This window comes from Chlorocebus sabaeus, chromosome 6 (genome assembly GCF_047675955.1).
Source record: "Chlorocebus sabaeus isolate Y175 chromosome 6, mChlSab1.0.hap1, whole genome shotgun sequence".
Classification (NCBI taxonomy): domain Eukaryota; kingdom Metazoa; phylum Chordata; class Mammalia; order Primates; family Cercopithecidae; genus Chlorocebus; species Chlorocebus sabaeus.
The window spans coordinates 22,354,912-22,373,666 of NC_132909.1; the positions used below are offsets into that span (position 1 = coordinate 22,354,912).

An 18,755-nucleotide genomic window follows, 5' to 3' on the forward strand; every position below is an offset into this window, starting at 1 on the left:
CGGCTTCAGCTTCAGGGCGCTTTCGTTGTTGGACTACGTTTCCCACAGGCCCCAGGGCCGCGGATGAACTGTGACCTTTGCATCTCTTTCCGGTGTTTTGGTTATTGAGGTAAGCCTGACTCGGGCCAGGCTGCGGGAGGAGCTTGCGGCGAAGTGTCCCCGCGCTGCCTGCCAGGCGAGGTCAGTCCACGTGGAGCCGGGAGCCTCAGGCCTCTGTACGCGGGAGCTGCGGACGATGGTTGCTGGTGCTGTTGCTTGTTATAGCGTCATTGTGGTGTGTGTGTGTATGTATGTGTGTGTGTGACGAGACCCTAGTGTGTGCCGTGGGTGCTCTTTGATCGGGCTCGGTGAGTAGGGGCGGGGCCTATCGTGTGACCCTGGTCTATGGTAACGTGATCGTGTGACAGCACTGTTGTGACTGACCAACTATAAGTATGAACGGGATAGAGGCTTTTTTTTTTTCCATGAGCCTGTGGGAGTTTGTTTTGGGTAAAGCGTCATTTTTCCGACTCTGGGATGTCTGTGATGTAATCTCTTCGTGAGGTCTTACACACACACACACAGACGCATATAAACAGATAGATTAGACAGATATGTGGAAGATAGATAAATGATAGATAGATAAATAGATACGATAGATAAATGAAGTTTCCTGGGAAAGGGGAAGGCATAGGTATAGTATTCATTCCTGGGATAACTCCCCTTGCATGAATTTGGAGGCCATTTATACATTAAAGAACTACAGTATTTCCTGAGCTGTGTCCCCTGGAAACTGCTGTGAACTTAAAGAGTACACCTCTAGGCCTTGGTCGTACCTTTTTCTCGGATACAGGGCGGAGTCGACAATATTCTAGTTTCCCTCTTCGATCTGGATGTGTTTGTTGTGTGTGATGGGCTTTTCTGGTGGTGAACAGTGTGTTCTTATTTAACCAGTCCAGGATGTCATGAGTCCTTTCTCCCTCTTGGTTATGTAGTTCTGCAAGTGAAGGCCCTCTGAAGTGGAAGACAGCATTGGTACTAATGGCCAGCTCAAGGTTAGTTTATTTTTTTGTTCATTTACCTGTCCCTTGGCCTTCCCTTCTCAATTAACAAGAAGACCGTAGAGATGGGTCCCCTTGTCCTCCAGTGACTTTCCAAATGCCCATTTCCTTTTCATTGAATATTCACATACCCATTAGGTAAATCATTCCATTCCCCCATGTGCTTCTTTTTTTCCAAAGGATTCTTATGGTATAGAAATACAACTCTGGGAGAAGTTAAAACATTTTTTTAGAATGTAATTTGTTAAGGAGGAGATGAGTGATTAAGTAGAGTAGCACACTAGATACCTTTGATCTTATTTATAGACTTGATTTGCAAACAAAGCAAGATAGGAGATGGTAGTTATTAATCAGTAAGTGACAAAGTTGGCTTTGGAGACATCTAGGAGTGGGAATATGATAGGAGTTTTGTGCAGAGAAGGCTATGTCAACAAGGGCAGGGAGGGCAGGGAGTTTTTCCAGAACATTCATGAGGGGATTTAAGTGGTGACAGCCAAATCTTGTTTGAGATTTGGCAGTGTGACTGATTCAGACAACATATTGGTGTAGATGGTGAGAGGCAGCCTGATACAGTGGTGTTTGAGTCTAAAGCAGCACAGTCTAATACTAATATAATATAAAGCCACTTAGGTAATTTAAAAATTTCCATTAGACAGGTTTTTTTTTTTTTTTTTTTTGAGATGGAATTTCACTCTTGTTGCCCAGGCTGGAGTGCAATGGTACGATCTCAGCTCACTGCAACCTCTGCCTCCTAGGTTCAAGTGTTTCTTCTGCCTCAGCCTCCCGAGTAGCTGGGATTACAGGCGCTCGCCACCATGCCTGGCTAATTTTTGTATTTTTAGTAGAGACGGGGTTTCATCATGTTGGCCAGAATGGTCTCAAACTCCTTACCTCAGGTGATCCACCCACCTCAGCCTCCCAAAGTGTTGGGATTACTGGCGTGAGCCACTGTGCCCAGCTTTAAACACATTTTAAAAAGGAAAAGAAACAGCTGAAGTTAATTTTGGTAATGTATTTTATTTTATTTATTTATTTATTTATTTATTTATTTTTTTTTTTTTTTGAGATGGAGTCTGGCTCTGTCACCCAGGCTGGAGTGCAGTGGCCGGATCTCTGCTCACCGCAAGCTCCGCCTCCTGGGTTCACGCCATTCTCCTGCCTCAGCCTCCCGAGTAGCTGGGACTACAGGCGCCCACCACCTCGCCCGGCTAGGTTTTTGTACTTTTTAGTAGAGACGGGGTTTCACCGTGTTAGCCAGGATGGTCTCGATCTCCTGACCTCGTGATCCGCCCGTCTCGGCCTCTGGTAATGTATTTTATTTAAACCAATATATCCAAAATATTATTTCAACATGTAATGATATGAATACACTGAAGTACTTTACACTCATATCTTTATACCAAGTTTTCAAAATCTGGTGTATGTTTTATTGTTATTGCATGTGTCAATTTGGATGCTAAATTTTCAGTGTTTAAGGTGAATTATAGTCCTACCAACACAATAAAGTTGCGTTTAATAGAAAAACATTTATATTGCTTTTGTATTTAAATTTAAATTAATTAAAATTAAATGTAATCCTGTGTTAATTAGCTTAGGAAAAGAGAAAAAAATTTTAAATTCAGTTATATGTTCACACTTCATTTCAAAGGGGTTAATAGTTACTCATTTTTCCACTTTACAGTTTCTTATTATAGAATGTAGACAATAATTATATCAGTGCTTTAGGGTCTTTGTGAAGCCTGGATACATTAATATGGACATAACCCTAGAGAATGTAATAAAGGCCTGGCACTTTAAGTCCTTATCTACAAGGGAAGAAAAAAGCTGGTTTGTGAAGATTCTTAGTATTCCGCATACATTTTCTGTAAATCAAGAACAATGAAAATATAAAGTTAACTTTGATGGGCACTTGAAATGAATTTTTTAAAAGCCAGATTTGCAAATGTTCTATTAACTTAAGGCAATTTGACTGTCTTAGGTTCGGTGATTTGCTAGAAGGACTCACAGAACTTAGAAAAGCTGTTATGCTCATGGTTATTGCTCATTACAATGAAAAGGTGCACATTAAAATCAGCAAAGGGAAAAGTTGCATAGGGCAAAGATTGGGAGAAACCAGATGCAAGCTTCCAGTGCAGTTGCACGGGCAGCACCTGATTCTCCCAGCAACAATGTGCGAATACAGATGTAAGGCATGGCCAACCAAGGAAGTTCTCCTAAGCCATGGTTTCCAGGGTTTTTTGTTTTGCTTTGTTTTCTTGTGGTCTCATGGGGTTTTTTTTGTTTTGTTTTGTTTGTTTGTTTTTTGAGATAGGGTCTCGCTCTCCCGCCCAGGCTGAAATGCAGTAGTGTGGTCACACCTCACCGCAGCCTCTACTTCCCGGCCTCAAGGGATCCTCCCACCTCAGCCTCCCGAGTAGCTGGGACTACAGGCACACACCACGACACCTGACTCATTTTTGCATTGTTTGTATAGATGGGGTTTTGCCATGTTGCCCAAGCTGCTCTTGAACTCTTGGGCTGAAGTGATCCACCTGCCTCTGCCTCCCAAAGTGTTGGAATTATAGGTGTAAGCCACTGCCCTGGCCCGTGTCAGGGGTTTTTATTGAGGATCAGTCATGTGGGCATGCAGGTTCTGTGCACTGACCTTAGCTACTTAGTCAAGCCTATCCAGAAGTCAGATTTGTACAGGTATTTATCATAAACCACATTGTTACAAAAGCTATCTGGCATGGCTAAGACCTCAGATATACATAGACTCTATTATCAGGCAGGATACTCTAACTGCTCAGAGATTATCTCCCAGGAGCTGGGCAAGGACTGTTTCTTCTTTGGAATATACAGGGTTTGAGCACTCTAAACCAATTCTTCTTCTTCTTTTTTATTGCAACAGAGTCTTGCCCTGTCACTCAGGCTGGAGTGCAGTTGTGTGATCTCGGCTCACTGCAACCTCTGCCTCCCAGGCTCAAGCAATTCTCATGCCTCAGCCTCCCGAGATGCTGGGACTACAGCTGTGCACCACCACACCCAGCTGGTTTTTTTTTTTTTTTTTCAGTAGAGACAGGGTTTCGCTGTGTTGGCCAGGCTAGTCTGGAACTCCTGGCCTCATGTTATCTGCCCGCCTCAGCCTCCCTAAGTGCTGGGATTATGGGCATAAGCCACCATACCCATCCAGTTTTTTAAAAAATAATTTATTTCTCGCCGGGCGCGGTGGCTCAAGCCTGTAATCCCAGCACTTTGGGAGGCCGAGACGGGTGGATCACGAGGTCAGGAGATCAAGACCATCCTGGCTAACACAGTGAAACCCCGTCTCTACTAAAAAATACAAAAAGCTAGCCGGGCGAGGTGGCGGGTGCCTGTAGTCCCAGCTACTCGGGAGGCTGAGGCAGGAGAATGGCGTAAACCCGGGAGGCGGAGCTTGCAGTGAGCTGAGATCCGGCCATTGCACTCCAGCCTGGGCGACAGAGCGAGACTCCGTCTCAAAAAAAAAAAAAAAAAAAAAAAAGAATAATAATAATTTATTTCTCTTTGTTGATACGTCATTTTCCTGATTTCCTTTTTCGTTCTTTTTCAGTTTTCCTTTAGCTCTATAAGCATATTTAAGACAGTTTTTACAAAGTCTTTTTCTAGTTACTCCAATGCTTTTGTTTCTTCAAGGGTAATTTATTTTGCTCCTTTGATCGGACCCTGTTTTCCTGTGTCTTTGTATGCCTTGCAGTCTTTTGTTGAAAATTGGGCATTTGAAGAAACTGCTACTTCTCGTAATTTTTGCAGACTGTTGGAGAAGATCTTCACTAATTAGGGCCTTGGGATCATCTCAGGGTGAAAGTCTAAAGTCTTATGTTTTTCCTGGGTCTGTAGTGTGCCTGTGCTTGCACCTGTGTATGTGCTTTTACCAGTTTCCCCAATATGCATAACTGCTTTCAAATGTCTTAATTTCCATAGGGTCTCATCCTTACTTTTTAGGCCCTTGATGTTACATTACATTTTTCCACCAGTAATCGTTTGCTCCAAGTATCCACAGGTGTCCAGGCAATTAAAATATCATTGAGTTTTGCATATTGATCTTATATCCTGCAGTGCTGCTACACTTATTTCTAGTTTTAATAGTGTTTTAGCTTTGATGCACCACAGTACTCACTGTCCTTTGTGGCTTTTACCTGCCTGAGATCTGAGCTGTGCAGCTTTTTACATGTCAAAACTCAAAAGTCAGAGTGGCTCACGCCTGTAATCCCAGCACTTTGGGAGGCCGAGGCAGACGGATCACTTGAGGTCAGGAGTTTGAGCCCAGCCTGGCCAACATAGTGAAACCCCATCTCTATTAAAAATACAAAAATTTGCCAGACGTGGTGGCAGGTGCCTATAATCCCAGCTGCACAGGAGGGTGAGGCAGGAGAGTTGCTTGAACCCAGGAGGAGGAGGTTGCAGTGAGCCGAGATCACGCCACTACGCTCCAGCCTGGATGACAGAGCGAGACTCCGTCTCAAAAAAAAAGTCAGACAAAACAGAAACCAGTACCTCAGTACCTCAAGGAGCCCACAGACAGATTAGCATGTTCCAAATAAGCTCTGCTTTGTTCCTTCTGGCCTGAAGGGGGGAAATGGGAACTGGGCTGCTTCTTCCAGGCTACACTAGAGATGGAGTAAGGGCACAAGTAACATAATCAACAAAGTCACTACCATTTTGAAGTGGCTTTCTCTTGATTGGGCATTTGTTTGATAATTATAGTCTTTGAGTGATTTCCAGACCCTTACAAAGATATTTTAGCTAGTCTCTAGTTGTTTTTTAAATGTTTCAATAGAGAATAGGGAATTGAAGCTTCCTCAACTGCCATCTTGCTGATGTTATTCTCATGGTTCTGTTATTATTTTCCTGATGTCTAATGATTTTGAGCATCTTTCCATGTACTTGTTGGTCATTTGTTCATCTTTTATGAAGAAATGTCTACTGAAGTCTTTTGCCAGTTTTTAACTTGGGCTGTTGGTCTTTTTGTTGGGCTGAGTTGTAGGAGTTTTTATGTATTCTGGATGTTAAATGCTTATGAGATATATGATTTGCAAATATTTTCTACATTGTGCAGGCGGTCTTATCAATTTCTTCTATAATGACTTTTTGATGCACAAAAGCTTTTAGTTTTGATAAATCCTAATTTATCAACGTTTTCTTTTGCTGCTTGTGCTTTTGGTATCATCATTTAAGACTCCATTGCCAAATATAGGCCAGATGCGGTGGCTCAGACTGTAATCCCAGCACTTTGGGAGGCAGAGGTGGGTGGATCACTTGAGGTCAGGAGTTTGAGACCAGCCTGGCCCGCATGGTGAAACCCCGTCTTCTACTAAAAATACAACAAATTAGCCAGGCATGGTGGCAGGTACCTGTAATCCCAGCTACTCGGGAGGCTGCGGCAGGAGAATCACTTGAACCTGGCAGATGGAGGTTACGGTGAGCTGAGATGGCGCCACTGCACCCCAGTCTGGGTGACAGAGTGAGACTCCATCTCAAAAAAAAAAAAAAAAGAATCCATTGCCAAATACAAGTTCATGATGACTTACCCCTACATTTCCTTTTGAGTTTTATAGTTTTAGCTGTTATATTTGGGTCATTGATCTGTTTTCAGTTATTTTTTTTTATGTGTTGTTAAGGAATTATGCAATTTCATTCTTTTGCATGTGGATATTCAATTTTCCTGGTACCATTTGTTGAAAAGACTATTATTTCCTCGATTTCATTAGATTGGCAGCCTTGTCAAAAATCACTTGACCCTAGTTACACTGGTTTAAATTTTCACTCAGTTCTATTCCATTGATCAATATATCTATCCATATTCAGTGCCCCACAGTCTTGATTACTGTGGTTTTATAGTCAGTTTTGAATTGGGAAATACCAGTCTTCCAGCTTTGTTTTGGCTATTCTGAATCTCTTGCAATGTCATATGAATTTTTTTTTTTTTTTTCTGGAGACAGAGTCTCGCTCTGTTGCCCAGGCTGTAATACAGTGGCGTGATCTTGGCTCACTACAACCTCCGCCTCCTTCAAGTGCTTCTCCTGCCTCAGCCTCCCGAGTAGCTGGGATTACAGGTGCCTGCCACCACACCAGACTAATTTTGGTATTTTTAGTAGAGATGGGATTTTACCATATTGGCCAGGCCGGTCTGGAACTCCTGACCTCAGGTGATGTATCTGTCTTGGCCTCCCAAAGTGCTGGGATTGCAGGCATGAGCCACCAGGCCTGGCCCTTTTTTTTGTTTGTTTTTTGACACAAGGTATCACTCCATAACCCAGGCAGGAGTTCAGTGGTGCAATCACAGCTCACTGCAGCCTCAACCTCCTGGGCTCAAGTGATCCTCCCACCCTAGCTCCAGCCCCCAACCCCCTCACCCCCACCTCCACAACAGCCGGGACCACAGGTAAGCACCACCATGCCTGGCTAATTTTTTTGTGTTTTTGGTAGAGACAGGGTTTCACCATGTTGGCCAAGCTGGTCCTGAACTCCTGGGCTCAAGTGATCTGCCTGCCTCAGCTTCCCAAAAGTATTGGGATTGGTGGTATGAGCCACTACACCTGGCCTCGTTTTGTTTTTAATTGACTTATTGTACTGTACCATTTTAATTCCCTTGTCATTTCTTTTATATAAGCTGATTGTTTTCTTAGCATGTGTTCTGGAGATTACAGTGAATATTTTACATTTACAAATAACTGGTTTGAATTAATAGACTTTGGTCAGGGAACTCCAAGACCACTTTCAGGTTCACTGACTGCTAGATGGACTCACATAACTCAGAAAAGTGTTGTTGTTGTTGTTGTTGTTTTACCACTAGTGAAAGGATCACATTAAAATTAATAAAAGCTGGCTATTCCGGGGGCCAGAATTTATCTTTTAGGTGTTAGTCAAGGGCTAGAACTTTCTTTGGAATAGGCAGGGTTTAAACATTCCAGACACTACTGCACTCCAGCCTGGGCAAAAGAGTGAGATCCTGTCTCAAACAAACAAAATTCCAGACTTGTTGAGTCAAAACTGTTGCACACTCCTTAGCTTTAATAGTATATCCAAAACTTGTTCCTATACAGTTCTGCTCCTTTTCCTGTTGTTTTGTCCCAGATTACATTTTTATACATTGCGTGCCCTTTAACATTGGTTTGTAATGACTGTTTTATGCATTCATTAGTCTTTTAAATCATATTGGGAAAATAAAAAGGACCTACAAGCCCAAGATGCAATAGACTTTTGTATTTGCCTATTTAGCTACCCTTATCTTTTTTTTTTTTTTTTTTTTTTTTTTTTTGAGACTGAGTCTCACTCTGTCACCCAGGCATGAGTGCAGTGGTACGATCTCGGCTCACTGCAACCTCCACCTCCGGGGTCAAGCAGTTCTCCTACATCAGCCTCCTGAGTAGCTAGGATTATAGGCGTGTGCCACCATGCCCAGCTAGTTTTTTTTATTTTTAGTAGAGACAGGGTTTCATCATGTTGGCCAGGCTGGTCTTGAACTACTGACTTTGTGATTCGCCCACCTTGGCCTCCCAAAGTGCTGGGATTACAGGCGTGAGCCACCACGCCCGGCCTGTTCTTCATTTTTGTACGTGGCTTTGAGTTACTTTCTGCTGTCTTTTTATTCCAACTTGCAGGGCCCCCTTAGCTTTTCTATTATGGCATGTCTTCAAATGAGGTTTGTCAGTTTTTATTTACTTGGGTATGTTTTAGTTTCTCCTTCATTTTTGTTTTTAGTTTCTTTTTTCAACCTTTATTTTCGATTCAGGGGTACATTTGCAGGTTTGTTACATGAGTATATTGTATGATGCTGAGATTTGGGGTACAATTGATCTTGTCTTCCAGGTAGTGAACATAGTACCTAATAGTTTTTCAACTCTTGTTTCTCTCCCTTCCTCCCGTCTCTAGTAGTCGTATTGTTCCCATATTTATGTCTTTCTGTACCCAGTGTTTAGCTCCCACTTAGCAGTGAGAACATGCAGTATTTTATTTTCTTTTTCTGCATTAATGCTTTTAGAATAATGGCCTCCAGCTGCACCCATGTTGCTTCAAAGGATATGATTTTGTTCTCTTTTATGTATAGTATTCCATGACATATGTATACCACATTTTATTTATCCAAGCCACTGTTGAGGGCACCTAGGTTGATTCTGTGTATTTGCTATTGTGAATAGTGCTGTGATGAACATGAGTGCATGTGTCTTTTTGGTAAAATGATTTATTTTCTTTTGGGTATGTACCCAGTAATGGGATTGCTAAGTCAAATGGTTGTTCTGTTTTTAGTTATTTGAGAAATCTCCAAACTGCATCCCACAGTGGCTAAACTAATTTACACTCCCACGAACAGTGTATAAGCATTCCATTTTCTCCGCAACCTCACCAACATCTGTTCATTTTGACTTTTTAACAACCATTCTGACTGATATGAGATGGCTAACTCATTGTGGTTTTGATTTGCATTTCTTTGATGGTTAGTGGTGTGGGGCATTTTAAAAAGTGTGTTTGTTGGCTGCTTGTATGTCTTTTGAGAAGGGTCTGTTCATATCCTTTACCCACTTTGAGTGAGGTTGTTCTCTGCTTGTTGAATTGTTTAAATTCCTTGTAGATTCTGGATATTAGACCTTTGTTAAATGCATAGTTTGTGAATATTTTCTCCCATTCTGTAGGGTGTTGTTTACTCTGTTGATAATTCCTTTTGCTGAGCGGAAGCTCTTTAGTTAGGTCTCACTTGCCAATTTTTGTTTTGTTTCAGTTGCTTTTGAGGAATTAGTCATAAATTATTTGCCAAGGCTGATGTTTACAAGGGTATTTCCTAGGTTTTCTTCTAGGATTTTTAGTTTTAGTTCTCACATTTAAGGCTTTCATCAAATGTGAGTTAATTTTTGTATATGTTGAAAGGTACAGGTCCACTTTCATTCTTCTGCATATGCCAGTCATTCCAGCACCGTTTATTGAATAGGGAGTCCTTTCCTCATTGCTTATTTTTGTTGACTTTGTCAAAGAATCACTTGGTTGTAGGTGCGTCACTTTCTTTCTAGGTCCTCTATTCTATTCCATTGGTCTGTGTGTCCGTTTTTGTACCAAGACCATTGCGTTTTGGTTACTGTAGCCTTGTAGTATAGCTTGAAGTCAGGTAATGTGATACAACCAGCATTGTTCTTTTTGCTTAGGATTGCGTTGGCTATTCAAGCCCTTTTTTGGTTCCATGTGAATTTTTAAATAGCTTTTTCTAGTTCTGTGAAGAATGTCCTTGGTAGTTTGATAGGAATAGCATTGAATCTATAAATTGCCCTGGGCAGTATCACCATTTTAATGATACTGTGTCTTCCTACCATGTTTTTCCATTTGTGTCATCTGATTTCTTTGAGCAGTATTTTGTGGTTCTTATTGTAGAGATCTTTCACCTCCCTGGTTAGCTGTATTCTTAGGTATGTTATTCTTTTAGTGGTAATTTTAAACGGGATTGTGTTCCTGATTTGGTTCTCGGCTTGACTGTTGTTTCTGTCATCTTACTCTCAATCTCCTTGCAGCTTTGCAGCTGAGTCACCCACAGACAACTTTCTTAGTCTGTTTGTGCTGCTATAAGAAAATACCTGATGTATAAAGAACAGAAATGTATCACAGTTCTGGAGGTTATCAAGTCCGAGATTAAGGCATCATCAGGTTCAACTGTCTTCTTCCAAGGGTGCCTTGATGCTGCATCCTCCAGAAAGGACGTGTGTCCTCACATGCAAAAGGGAGAAGGACAAGGAAGTCTGCATTGAGCCTCTTTTATGAAGGCTGTAATCCCATTCACAAAGGGAGGAGCCCTTATCACCTCTTAAAGGCTCCACCTTCTAATACTATCACATTGGCAACATCTGAATTTTGGAGAGGACATGTTACATTCTGCCCCTGGACCCCCTCCCCCTATATTCATGTCTTTCTCACATACAAAATACATTCATTTCATTCCAATAGCCCCCGAAGTATTAAAACTCATTTCAGCATAAACTTTAAAGTCAACTTAAAGGGCAGTCTCATCTTGATATCTAAATCATGTGGTGATTCATCCTGAGGCAAATTGCTCTCTAGTTGCGTACCTGTGACACCAAACTAGTTCCGTGCTTCCAAAATTCAGTGATGCGTAAGATAGGCATTTCTTTTTTTTTCCCTTTTTTTTTTTTTGAGACAGAGTTTCACTCTTTTTGCCCAGGCTGGAGTGCAGTGGTGCAGTCTCGGCTCACCGCCACCTCCGCCTCCCGGGTTCAAGCAATTCTCCTACCTCAGCCTCCCAAGTAGCTGGGATTACAGGCATGCGTAAATCATTCCTGGCTAATTTTTTTGTATTTTTAGTAGAGACAGGATTTCTCCATGTTGGTCAGGCTGGTCTTGAACTCCTGACCTCGGGTGATCGCCTGTCTCGGCCTCCCAGAGTGCTGGGATTACAGGCGTGAGCCACCACGCCCGGCCAGGACAGATGATTTTATTCCAAAACAGATAAGAAAGTATGGGTCACTGGTCCCAAGTAGGTCCAAAACTGAACAGGGCAAATAACAGTAAACCTTAAGCCTGGAGAATAATCATCTTTGACTCCTTGGCGCATGTTCCAGACACACTGGGATGGGGGTTGGACCCCAAAGGCCCGAAGGGACCCTGCCACCGTGGCTTTGGTGTGCACAGTTCATACTGCAGCTCTCATGGGTTGGAGTCAGGTGCCACTGGCTCTCCCAGGCCCATGTTGATTTCTGCTGGCTCTACAGGTCTAGGGTTTGGGGAGTGGCACAGCCTCTATGACTCCACTGAACATTGCCCTAGGGAGGACTGTCTGCAGTGGCTCTGCGTCTGTAGTGGGTCTCTGTCTAGGCCCTGGGGCTCTCCAAGGCATGGCACGCCTGTAATCCCAGGTATTCAGGAGGCTGAGGCAAGAGAATTGCTTGAGCCCAGGAGGCGGAGGTTGCAGTGAGCTCAGATCGCACCACTGCACCACTGCACTCCAGCTTGGGCGACAGAGTGAGACTCTGTCTCAAAAAAAAAAAAAAAAGGCCGGGCACGGTGGCTCAAGCCTGTAATCCCAGCACTTTGGGAGGCCGAGACGGGTGGATCACGAGGTCAGGAGATCGAGACCATCCTGGCTAACATGGTGAAACCCCGTCTCTACTAAAAAATACAAAAAAAAAAACTAGCCGGGGGAGGTGGCGGGCGCCTGTAGTCCCAGCTACTCCGGAAGCTGAGGCAGGAGAATGGCGTAAACCCGGGAGGTGGAGCTTGCAGTGAGCTGAGATCCGGCCACTGCACTCCAGCCTGGGCGACAGAGCGAGACTCCGTCTCAAAAAAAAAAAAAAAAAAAAAAAAAAAAAAAATCTTTGAAGGATGCCGTGCTTCTACATCTTGTGCACTCTGCACACTTGCAAAATCAGCAGCATGTGGATGCTGAGGTTCACCACTTTGCCCTCCAGAGCCAGGACTAAACTGCCCCTGGGCCCACTGGAGCCACAACTAGGGCAGCCAAGGAGCACTGTGCTGGAATGGGAGGGGCAGAGACTTGAGGCAGCCCCGGGCAGCAAGCCCCATGAGTGCTCTAGACCCTTCCCTTGAAACCATCCTGCCTTCAAGGCCCTCGCACGCTGGGCCTGTGATGGGAGGAGCAGCCTTGAAGCTCTCTGAAGTGCGACTGGATTCATTCTCCTGTTGTGATGAAAAGCACCTGGCTTCTTTCTAGCCACACTCTTATCAAAAAGTCACTTGGTCACACCCTTGGTTTACTTTCCTAAATACCTTTTGATTTACATGCTCAGGCTGAGAATTTTCAAATCTCTCTGTTTTGCTTCCGTGTTATAAATCCCACCTTTGTATTGTTTCTTCTCACATTTTACTCTAGTTAAGAGAAGCCGAGCAGCACCCTGAACACTTTGCTGCTTCGAGATTTGTTCTGGCAAATATCTTACTTCAGAAACAGCTTCTGATTTATATTGGCTTAATTCAAGTGAGATAGAGAAATGTTGCTCCTATATAACTCTATTTCCTCTCATCTTTTGTAGTAATATTGGTCTTCACATTACATCTACAGATGTTTCAAACTCAACCAATCGTAATTTTTACGTTAAATAAATCCATGTTATTTTAAAAAATGAGAAGAAAGGAGAACTTTTATACATTTATAATTTTTATTTTGTCAGTCTGATTTCTCACTTTGGGTTCTCCTCATGAGGTCCAGATAATCCGGATTGGAGTTACCATCTGGATTCATTTCCTTAGCCCAGTACAACTTTGCTTTCCCCTGCCGCCTTTGTGTTATTATTAGCAAATATATTACATTTCTGTATGTTATGGGCCCAATAATACATAATATACACATTGTTTCATAAAATTTGTCTATCAGTTAAGAGGAGAAGGGATATATATGCATACTGTCATTTACAATTACATAAAATTACCTTGCTTCTCCTTTTTTTGTTTTTTGAGACAGAGTTTCGCTCTTGTTGCCCAGGCTGGAGTGCCATGGCGCCATCTTGGCTCACCTTAACCTCTGCCTCCTGGGTTCAAGTGATTCCCCTGCCTCAGCCTCCCAAGTAAATGGGATTACAGGCATGTGTCACCACACCTGGCCAATTTTTTATTTTTAGTAAAGACCAGGTTTTTCCATGTTGATCAGGCTGGTCTCTAACTCACAACCTCAGGTGATCCTCCCACCTCAGCCTCTCAAAGTGCTGGGATTACAGGTGTGAGCCACCACGCCTGGCCGTTTCTCTTTGTTTTTTTGTATGGATTTGTATTACTGCCTGGGATCACCAGCCTAAAGAACTTCCTTGAGTACTTTTTAAGGTCAGTCAGCTAGCAGTAAATTCAGTTTTTATCTGGAAATGTCCTTTCATCTTAAGTTTTGAAATGGTCTTAAGTTTTGAAATATAGGTTTGCTACATAAGGATAACCACCCCCCTTTGTTTTACTGATACATAATTGACACATACTTATGTGTATACGCGCACATACAAGCACACTTTATCTGTCCACCCATTGATGGACACTTAGGTTTCCATACCTTGGTTATTGTGAATAATGCTGCCATGAACAAGGACTGCAAATATGTCTTCAAGTTACTGACTTTGACCATGCATGATGGCTCACACCTGTAATTCCAGCACTTTGGGAGGCTGAGGTAGGTGGATCACGAGCTCAGGAGTTCGAGACCAGCCTGACCAATATGGTGAAACCCCATCTCTACTAAAAATACAAAATTTAGCCGGGCATGGTGCCACACACCTGTAATCCCAGCCACTCAGGAGGTTGAGACGGGAGAATTGCTAGAACCCGAGAGGCAGAGGTTGCAATGAACCGAGATTGCAGCAGTGCACTCCACCATGGGCGAAAGAGCAAGACTCCGTCTCGGTGCAGGTGGAAAAAAGTTACTGACTTCATTTCTTTTGGCCGTATAGCCAGAAGCAGGATTGCTGGATTGTATGAATGTCCTATTTTTAAGTTTTTGAGGAACCTCCATACTCTTTTTCAGAAGGACGATACCAGTTTACATCCCCAACAGTGTACAAGGCTTCCCTTTTTTCCATATCCTTATCAACATTTTTTTTCTTTCTTGTCTTTTTGATAATAGCAGTCCTGTTAGGTGTGAGGTGATATTTCATTGTGGTTTGATTTGCATTTCCCTGATGTTTAGTGATATTGAGCACCTTTTTATATACCCGTTGACTATTTGTATATCTTCTTTGGAAAAATGCCTCTCAGGTTCTTTGCTCATTTTTTAGTTGGATTTTTTTTTTTTTTTTTTTTTGCTATTGAGTTGAATGAATTTCTTATATATTTAGATATTAACCCCTTGTCAGATATATAATTTGCACATATTTTCTCCCACTCTGTAGAATGTCATTTCACTTTTTAAATTGTTTCCTTTATTTTATAGAAGCTTTTTAATTTGATTTGATTTCTTTGTTTTTGCTTTTGTTTCGGGGTGCTTTTGGTGTTATATATATATATATTTTTTTTTGAGACAGAGTCTTGCTGTGTCGCCCAGGCTGGAGTGCAGTGGCCGGATCTCAGCTCACTGCAAGCTCCGCCTCCCAGGTTTACGCCATTCTCCTGCCTCAGCCTTGGTGTTATATTTTAAAAAATCATTGCAAGACCAATGTCAAGAACTTCACTATGTTTTCTTCTAGGATTTTTAGAGTTTCAGGCCTTATATTTAAGTCTTTAATCCATTTTGAGTTAATTTTTGTAAGTGGTGTGAGGTGGGGGGGTCACTTTATTTTTTTGCATGTTGATGGATTTAGGATTCTGGGTTGAAGGATTTTGTGTATGTGAGTACTTTGTATGTATCATCCCACTGCCTTCTGGCCTTCATTTTTTTCTGATGAGAGATCAGCAGTTAATACTTCTGTATTAGTTTCACTTCTAGTCTGCAGTTTCCTTTTACTGCTTTCAAGATTTTCTCCATTTCTTTCTTTGGATTTCAGTGCTTTTATAATGATGCATCTATGTTTGGATCTCTATGCATTTATCCTGCTTGGTGTTTGTTGAGCTTCCTGGATGTGCAGTTTAATGTTTTTCAATAAATTTGGGAATTTAAAATTCATTATTGCTTTGTAAATTTTAAATGCCTTTTTTTTCTCTCTCTCATCTCTCTTCTGGTACTCCTGTTTATAGCAGTGTGCTTAATGGGGTCCCACATTTCTCTGAGATGTAATTTGTCTTGTTTTCTCTCTGTTCATCAGATTACACCATTGCTATTAATCTGTCTTCAACTTTGCTAATACTTCTGCCAGTTCATATCTACTGTTGAGTCCTTCTAGTGAAAATTTCATTTCAGTTATTATACTTTGTAACTTCAGAATTTCCATGTTTATTATTAATAATTTGTATCTCTTTGTTGATATTCTCCTTTTGATGCAACATTATTATCATACCTACATTTACTTCTTTAACTATGGTTTCCTTTGTCTGTTTGAATATATATTATAATGTATAATTTGGAGTCTTTGCCTGTTTATAATTTGAAGTCTTTGTCTGTTTATAATTTGAAGTCTTTGCTTGTTAAATCTGGTTGCTCTCACAAGCAGTTTCTGTTGTGGGCTTCTTTTCCAGTGTGTGAATCATACTTTCCTGTTTCTTTGCCTGTCTCTTGTTTGTGGAAAGTGGATTTTATAGACAGTTGTTGGAACTCCAGTACTTTTGTCCACACCGTCTGCCTCAGGGCTTGTTATTGGTACTTGCTTATTTACTTGCTTAGTGACGGTGATATGGTTTGGCTCTGTATCTCCATCCGAAACTCATCTTGAATTGTAATAATCCCCACATGTCAAGAACAGGACCAGGAGGAAATGATTGAATCATGGGGGTGGTTTCCCCCATACTGTTCTTGTGATAGTGAGTTCTCATAAGATTGAATGGTTTTATAAGGGGCTTCCCCCTCAGCTCGGCTCTCATTCTGTCTCCTACCACCCTGTGAAGAGGTGCCTTCTGCCATGATTGTAAGTTTCCTGAGGCCTCCCCAGCCATACAGAACTGAGTCAATTAAGCCTCTTTCCTTTGTAAATTACCTAGTCTTGGGTGTATCCTTATAGTAGCATGAGAATGGACTCTGGATTGTTTTAGTGAAGTCTATTCTCACCATGGTGTAAAATCTCTGATGTTGCTCATTGGGAGTACGCCTTGCCTACTTTTACAGACAGCATTAGATGATAGTGGTTTTGACAGGGCTGTCTTTGAGCATCTCCCTGACCACTCCCAGCTGTTAGCACCACCAATTGCAACTTACGGCAGTATTGCTTTCATAAGTGCCCTAGAGTATACATTGCTTCAGGGGCTAATGTAATCAAACTGGGGCTTTCTTGAGGTCAGTGTTTGAGATTTGTTCTCACAATAGAATGTCTCTCCCCAGGTGGTCTCTCAGTTTCTGTCTGGCAAACAAACCACCCTATATATAACATACATCTCTAATCTATCAACCTCCTCCCAACTGCCCTTCACCAAAATTTTCAGTTTTTGACATTGCCCTTTGGTTTAAATTTCTTCACATTCTGTTGCAAGTCAATTCAGTTCCTTTGAGGAGCAATACAGAACTCTCTGTTCTATGGCCTACTTCTCCCCCTGAACAAAATCACAGAGCCACTGTTCTAGTGCTGGAGGTATGGACAATGGCATGCATCTCTCTGAGTGATTCCCCTGCTTTAGGAGCTGAGTGCTTGGTAGATGGCAGATGGGGCAGCAGCCAGGTGTCCCTGGCTTGCCTGTTTGGGCATGGAACACCTGCCCCAGGAGCCAGGGCACAGCAATTGGAACCTCAGTGTGCTCAGCAGTACCACATCCAAGTTAAAACCTACATTTCATGTTTTGGGGCGAGGCAGAGGAAGGGAGTCTTCATTCTTCAGCTGTGCAACAGGTAGGTAACTGGGGCAGAGTGAAAAGTGATGATGTCTTACCCCACCTAGGAAGATAGCTCTCTGACTGGGGCAAGGGTTGAGAAGTGGCGAAGAAGCCCCATGCCCTTGGCTGTCCTAGCTGGAGTGGAGTCTTTCTCACCGAGACAGAATGGATAATGGAGGGCTCAGGTTTGGTTCACATAGTCCAGACTCTCAGAGTTCTTAACATGTTTTTGGAGATTTTCGTAAACTAATGTTTCTTCATTTGCCGTACATTCCTAGCACCATTTCCAGAGACTTTAAACTGTGGTTCTTTTTTGAAAAATAATTTTTACAGTTTCATTGGGGATCGTGTCCATGGAGCTCCTCATGCTGTCATGCCAGAAGTGGAATTCCCTGACCAGTTCTTCACAGTTCTAACCATGGACCATGTAAGTTACTATTTCTCTTTTCTTTGTGATATTTCTTTTTTCTGATTCTTCCTACCACACACCTCTGTCAAAGAACCTGCACCACAACCCCGTACTTTTTCGCTTTCTAGTAAGGGCTGGAGTCTAACAGCATAGTGTCCCTCCTGTGTGCCTCTCTATTCTCCAAAGAATGCTCACCACTCCTGTGTGTTCAGCCCTTTGTCAAGAGCAGATATAAAGCAGAAATGGAATCCCTGTGCTTTTCCTTGTCATATTCTTGGACAGGGAAAAAGCAGATGGATCTGTTTGATAATTGGGCATACTCTGACCTTCTCCACAGACTTGAGTTTCCAGGTAGATTGGATTTGATGTTGAATGGCCTCAGGTCATATAAAATGATGATGATTGTAGGCACAGAATTGGAGAAGACCTTGTCTAACCTAAACATTGGAGTGGAATTAAGGCTGTTATATTTTTAGCAAGAAAACTACTCTGTAACCACTAAAAAACACTTACTAAAAACTTTGTTGCTAGAAGTAATAAATCGTATTATATAATGTGACATAATATGTCACATAGTAATGAACTTGGAGCTACAAGAAATCTTTAATTTTGTTCACACCCCATTTTCAAAGTTAGATATTTTTCTCCTGTACAGGGAAATGAGGGTATAGAAACTTACATTTATTGATGATTCATGAGGCAGGCACATAGCATGAAATGTGCTTGTATATAGTACTTCTTTTAATTTGTAAACTGGTTATTAATTTCCAGACATGGTTGGCTAAATAAGAGATCCCATAAGTATGCAGAAAGATTTCAGTGGATCAAAGGGAGTCTTTAAAGATGATAGTCTGGTTTGGAAGCACTAATTTCCTTACTTCCCATGTCACAGTCTTCTCCTGGCCTCCTTGTTTACTGTCCAATCCCCTTGCAATAAGGCAATTCATCTTACCTTTTTCTCAAAAATA

The 18,755-nt window shown here is 42.1% G+C and overlaps 1 protein-coding gene across 5 annotated transcripts in view; it reads left to right on the top strand.

Annotated features, from left to right (window-relative positions):
- Window positions 1-18,755, top strand: part of ZNF529 (zinc finger protein 529) — a 33,094-nt gene continuing 14,339 nt past the window's right edge. For 2 of the 5 annotated variants that reach the window (XM_073016599.1, XM_007996553.3), the window contains exons 1-3: window positions 146-245; window positions 975-1,034; window positions 17,712-17,805. In XM_073016599.1, coding sequence (XP_072872700.1) covers window positions 1,021-1,034; window positions 17,712-17,805 — 108 coding nt within the window. In that variant the 5' untranslated portion in view covers window positions 146-245; window positions 975-1,020. The other 3 variants (XM_037991276.2, XM_007996555.3, XM_007996554.3) reach the window with 3 other exon arrangements.